This window comes from Otolemur garnettii, unplaced genomic scaffold (assembly GCF_000181295.1).
Source record: "Otolemur garnettii isolate 467f Iridium unplaced genomic scaffold, OtoGar3 scaffold00038, whole genome shotgun sequence".
In the NCBI taxonomy this organism is placed as follows: domain Eukaryota; kingdom Metazoa; phylum Chordata; class Mammalia; order Primates; family Galagidae; genus Otolemur; species Otolemur garnettii.
In genome coordinates this window covers 11,344,645-11,350,744 of record NW_003852433.1, presented here as the reverse complement: position 1 = coordinate 11,350,744, position 6,100 = coordinate 11,344,645, and the positions used below count along the sequence as shown (strand labels likewise).

Genomic DNA, 6,100 nt, shown 5'->3' with positions numbered 1-6,100 from the left:
GGCCCGGGCTGGGGATTCGAACCCGCCACCTTAGGTGTACGTGGCTGGTGCCTTAGCCAGTTGAGCTATAGGCGCCGAGCCCAAAATCAAATATTTTGACCTGGTTTTTTGTACCCTCACATTAAGCTGAAATAAATTTACTTTTTTTCTTTCTTTTTTTTTCTTTGAGACAGAGTCTCATTTTGTCGTTCCCAGTAGAGTACATGGCATCATAGCTCATAGCAACCTCAAACTCTTGGGTGTAGCCTCCCAAGGAGCTGGGACTATAGGCACCTGCCGTCACACCTGGCTATTATTTTTTAGAGATGGGGGTCTCGCTCTTGCTCAGGATGGTCTGGAGCCTGTGAACTCAGGGGATCCACCTGCTTTGGCCTCCCAGAGTGCCAGGATTATAGGTGTGAGCCACTGCACCCAGCCAAATTTACTTTTCAAAAAAAAAAAACAAAAAAAAAAACTAAATTCTTACATGTAATATAAATTTGAATTTCTTATATAACCAGAAGTTTGAGTTTATGGGTTTTTATTTTATGACAGCCTGTCTTTTCATACACCATCAATCTCCAGTTCTATAAATGGAAATACAAGTGCTATTGGTTAAAAAGTAAAGAGATTCTGTTCTGGAAGGCAATATATGATTGTATAGCTAATTACTGTGTTAAAGTTTGTATTTTTCACATTTTATATTTGTGTATTTTCTTCTCTTATTGGTTAGGTTACAGTTTAACCAAGTAGTCTTCAAATGTGATATTACATGGTGGTACAACATTTTTGAAATCTTGAAAGATAAAACTGGAAACATTTGCTTGTATTTTTTTTTTCCTCCTTGAAGTGTTTTGTTAATGAGACATTTTATACTGCCATAAACCCAGGGCAATAATATAGGTGTTGATTGATTTTTGGATGGCAAGGGGCTTTTCTAATCACAGGATCTGACATTTGTGTCACTTCTGTGGTTTTAGGTGAGCAAAACATGGAAGGTGATTGCAGAAGATGAGGTGCTGTGGTACAGGCTGTGCCAGCAGGAAGGGCACCTTCCGGAGAGCAGCATCTCAGACTATTCTTGCTGGAAATTCATCTTCCAAGAGTGCCGAGCCATGGAACAAATGTTACGAACCAACTGGAAGGTAGGCAGTGTCCAACATCATTACCTGAAGACAGTCTGCAAGGACACATGAAGCCAAGCCTTCATCACAGCTTGAGGTTAACTGCCAGAAGCAAAGGGGGTGGGGTGTGCGGAGCCGCCCCTTCAGCTGTTGGTGACGTGTTGCCCATTTTGTTCTCCATTAGAATATCCCTCATTTTGAGTCACAAGATTTGGGAGCATCATTTTGCTCTCCAGGAGAGGAAGGCATGAAGTCTGGTTGCCAGCCACTTGGACCTTTGATTGTTGGGGTTGTTGGAGGAGGCTCAGTGCAGCCCCGTCGCTTCCACCAACACTTTGGAGGGACCAAGAAAGCAAAAACACCACCCGAATACAAAAGAGGAGCTGAAAATGTCATTTCCAGTAAATGTAAGAGGGAGATTATTAAACATCTCTAAAGTACTGGCTTCTCTTCCCTCACATAACCTATTGGCTTGCTTCCATAACATTTATCACTTCAAAGTCTCTACAGAAATATTAGATCACAGCTAAAAATTTGCACAGTGAAGTGTTTCTATAGGAGATAACTGTCAAGAGCTGTGTTACATAAAGCTGTTGGAGGCATGATGAGACAGCAGCATGGTGGCAGTGTCTCTTCCCCACTGGGAGGCTGGATATTCAGTTGTAGAGAAGGGATGGAACCACGCTCTCTCCTCTTCCATAAAGGTCGATTCTAATAGACTTGGAGATTAACAAGCTTTTGCTCATTACAGATAGTGACATATTGCCTATGTGCATGTCTGTCTTTAGTCACCTCATAACTTAATTAGTGACCTATATGCTTGATCTGGGCAACCTCACACAGTTTCTAACAAAGTTAATAAGAGCAGCATTTTTAGCCAGGCGTTGTGGTGGGCGCCTGTAATCCCAGCTACTCAGGAGGCTGAGGCAAGAGAATTGCTAGAGCACACTACCAGGGGCAAATCTGTCTCAAAAAAAGAAAAGAGTAGCATTTTTCCAATTCAGGGTTTTTCAACCCCATCAGTAGTGACATTTGGGGCCAGAACATTCTTTATGGTGGGGGCTGTCCTTTGTGTTACAGGATGTTGAACAGCATATCTGGCCCTACTCACTAGATACCAATAGCATTCTGTTCTTCCCCCCAACTCTGACGACCAAAAATATCTCCAGACATTGCCAGGTGTCCCGTGGGGGACAGAATCATCCCTGGTTGGGAACCACCATTTTGAGAATTAGTGTAGCTATTGTTTTTTAGGCTGTTAAGGCAAACATCACCACTAATGGTGATGCTTCTCATTGGCCCCACATCATCTGCTTGCATCCACCCAAGGTATTAAACTCATCTGGAGAGGACCCTGCAGCTGTCTTGCCTGAATGTCTAGTTTGGTCTGTGTGATGGACAGGTAGAACGGTGTGACAATGAAAATTGCCCAGACAAACTGTGGGCCAGAAAGCAGAGGGTCTACCCCTCATCAGAGGAGCTGCAATTCGAGGAAAGCTTAAGGGTTGAGTGTTAACTAAGGCCTTTCTGTCTTAGAGAGGAAGGATGCTTTTGAGATTTATAAGCATGAAACCTGGTTATATTTATTGTCCCCTGGCTCATATTCAGAGATGTCAGAGCCTGAGAGAGAAAGCAGCAGCCACAGTTTTTTTGCTTTCTCTTCAATAATAAGAGAAAGCAAGCAAGGAAGGGAGGCAGATATATCCTCATTTTGGGCTGAAGGTAGCAGAGAGGAGTGAACGTGGTTAAAGACCTCCTTATAGCATTTGGCGCTTAAGGAAGAATGTCAGTCCCTAACTTTTTTAGGTACCAGGGACCAGTTTCATGGAAGACAGTTTCTCCACAGATGGGATTGAGGGTAGGGATTAGATTTTCATAAGGAGTGTGCAACCTAGATCTTCACATGCGCAGTTTGTGGTAGGGTTCGAGCTCCTATGAGAATCTAATGCTGCTCCTGATCTGACAAGAGGCAGAGCTCAGGTGGTGGTGGTGCAAGTAATGGGGAGCGGCTGTAAATACAGATGAGCCTTCACTGGCTCCCTAACCTGCCTGCCAGTCAACCCAATGCAATGTAGTCACGTTCCTAATAAGCTGTGGACTGGTATCCATTTTGTGGCCTGGGGATCAGGGACTGCAGCTTAAGAACACTATACAAGTTATATACAATTTAACTAAATGTCTATTTATTGTTTTTTCTCAAACAAGCACAGAGCCATATGTCTGGTAAGTGCTTAAGAAATAGTTTTCTTTCTTTTTTTTTTTTCTTTGGCTGGGGCTGGGTTTGAACCTGCCACCTCTGGCACATGGGGCCGGCACCCTACCCTTTTGAGCCACAGGTGCCACCAAAGAAATGGTTTTCAATTGAATGAATGGGAGTAGAACTACAATCAGAATGTGAAGGAGATTTATATTTGGAGTGTCTTTGGCCTATTTCCTGACACTGTAAACAATGAAAGGACTACACGTGTGAAATTATAAATGGTGCACCTTTCATTAAATGTAGTGATGGGTGTAATGATTCTTTTTTGGAGATAAGACCTTGCTCTGTTGCCTCGGCTGGAGTGTGGTTGGCATCACTGTACCTCACTGCAGCCTCAAACTTCTCAGCTCAAGTAGATACTCCTGCCTTAGCCTTCCAAGTATCTAGGCCTATGGGCATGCCCCAGTACACCTGGCTAATTTTTTTATTTTTTATAGAGACAAGGTCTCACTGTTGCCTAAGCTGGTCTGGAACTTCTGATCTCAAACAGCCTTCCTGCCTTAGCCTCTCAAAATACTAGGATCACAGGTGTGAACCATTGCCCAGCTGGATTTTTATTATAATTCTACAATAAAGACAGTCTTATCAAAACATGAAAGGTAGTATTAAGACAAATTGCTTTAAACTTTGCCTCCATTTTCTCATCTCTGGAGTGGGGCTGAGTAGCTCCATTTAGTGTCACAGTGAGGAAGACTCTAGACTATAGCGTATGTCTAATACTTGACTTTCAGGAGCCAGGAGCTGAACTGGCCCATATTGAGTGCTCAGGCAAGATTGGCTGTAGGAACTTATAGGCCTTTGCACACAGATAGGGTGGTTCTGTGCTATTTGTGGTTGATTTTAGGATAGGTTGGGCAGGTGCTTTGGTTTGATACTTCCTAGGTAAATGTTTGGGGAAACCCCAGAGATCTCAGATACCTTAATAAAGGGAATGGCCTGGATGGACTTGGACGGGCAACTTAGAGCCAACATGGAAAATTGATAAACTGGTTGTGGTGGTCATAGTATTCCTTTCCCTGGTGTTTCATAAGCTTTTTTGTTTTTTCCCATTCTGGCATTCTAGGATCTCTCTGAATAGAATATCAGCATGAGGGTGGAGCCCATGACAGGGAAGGAAGCCATAGACCAGAAATTAGGAAATGCCCTAAGCATTGGGGTTTTCTCTCAGGCCTTTCCTTTTCTTTCATTACCTTTTCCCTCAAAAGAGCTCTTCTGTTCTTGGAACTGTCTGTGGCCCTCACACTGGTGACTCTCAAATCCTTCCCTTCCTCCTTATATCTCCACTAGCAGGACAGTTCCACTTGGACTTGTCCAGTTTTGTCCCTCAGCCTTAGGTTAAGGCCCTCAGGTTAAGTAAGATCACTGTGCAAGTTATCTTGTATAGTTTCTGGAGTCTGGATGCTAAATAAATGCTGATTTTAATAGAATGGATGTCATCATCATTTTCCTAAAAACAGAAATAGTAATAATAGTAGCTACCCCTTATTGAACACTTTAACTGTGTGCCAAGAACTGTGCTTAGCACTTAGGCTATTTCTTACCCATGTGCCCTTCTAGCAAAATTAATTAATATGGTTACTTTGTATTCTTGAATATATTTATTTACCTTTGGTTTTTGGTTTGACTCTCTCACTCTTTTCAACCTCCCACATGTAAATACGTCATATATATTCACAGTCTCTATATTTCAGATTAATGTGAGGGTATAAATAATTAGGTGACAGTGTTTGTGTTTGTTAGGTAAAGTCCCTAGTAGTTATATCCTGCTCCTAGGTGTGCCATAAACCCTTATATTGTGCTCATTAGGTGGGAGCACATCAGTCCTCCTCCTTCCTTCCCTCTCCATTCTACAGTCTCTTTATTTTTTATTTTTAAAATGTTTGTTTGTTTTTAAGACTGAGTCTTACTTTTTCACCCTCAGTAGAGTGCTGTGATGTCATAGCTCACAGCAACCTCAAACTCTTGGGTTTAAGTGATCCTCTTCCTTCAGCCTCCAAAGTAGCTGAGACTACAGATGCCTGCCACTATGCCTGGCTGTTTTTTATTTTTTATTTTTTTAAGAGACAGATTCTTTATTGCCCTCAGTAGAGCGCTGTGGCATCATAGCTTACAGCAACCTCCAACCCCTGGGCTCAAGTGATTCTCTTGTCTCAGCCTCCCAAGTAGCTGGGACCACAGGCGCCTGCCAGAATGCCTGGCTGCTTTTTTGTTGCAGTTTGGCCAGGGCCGGGTATGAACCTGCCACCCTCGGTATATGGGGCTGGCGCCCTACCCACTGAGCCATAGGCGCTGCCCTATGCCTGGCTGTTTTTACAGATGGGGTCTCACTCTTGCTCAGGCTGGTCTTGAACTCCTGAACTCAAGCAGTCCACCCGCCTTGGCCTCCCAGAGTGCTATGATTATAGGCTTGAGCCACTGTGCCCAGCCATTTTTAAAATGTTTAATGTATATTTTCTGAATAAATGGCAAAATAATTCAGAAATCACAAAAGGAAACTATAGGGGAATATGCACCTTCCTCTTGCCTCTCTCCACCTACCATCTACCTACCACCTTAGTTCTTTTTCTTAGGAGCAACCCGTGTTTAGGTTTAGGGCTTCCTTTATTTTTATTTATTTTTTTCTGGAGACAGAGCCTCAAGCCATCCCCCCTGGGTAAAGTGCTATGGCATCACAGCTCACAGCAACCTCCAACTCCTGGGCTCAAGCAAGTCTCCTGCCTCAGCCTCCCAAGTAGCT

At 43.2% G+C, this 6,100-nt stretch overlaps 1 protein-coding gene across 1 annotated transcript in view; it reads left to right on the top strand.

The window, feature by feature from the left end:
* FBXW8 (F-box and WD repeat domain containing 8) overlaps positions 1-6,100 on the top strand; it is a 136,915-nt gene that overhangs the window by 42,281 nt on the left and 88,534 nt on the right. Inside the window, exon 3 of the mRNA XM_003789939.3 lies at positions 960-1,124. Coding sequence (XP_003789987.1) covers positions 960-1,124 — 165 coding nt within the window. The remainder of the gene's footprint in view (positions 1-959; positions 1,125-6,100) is intronic.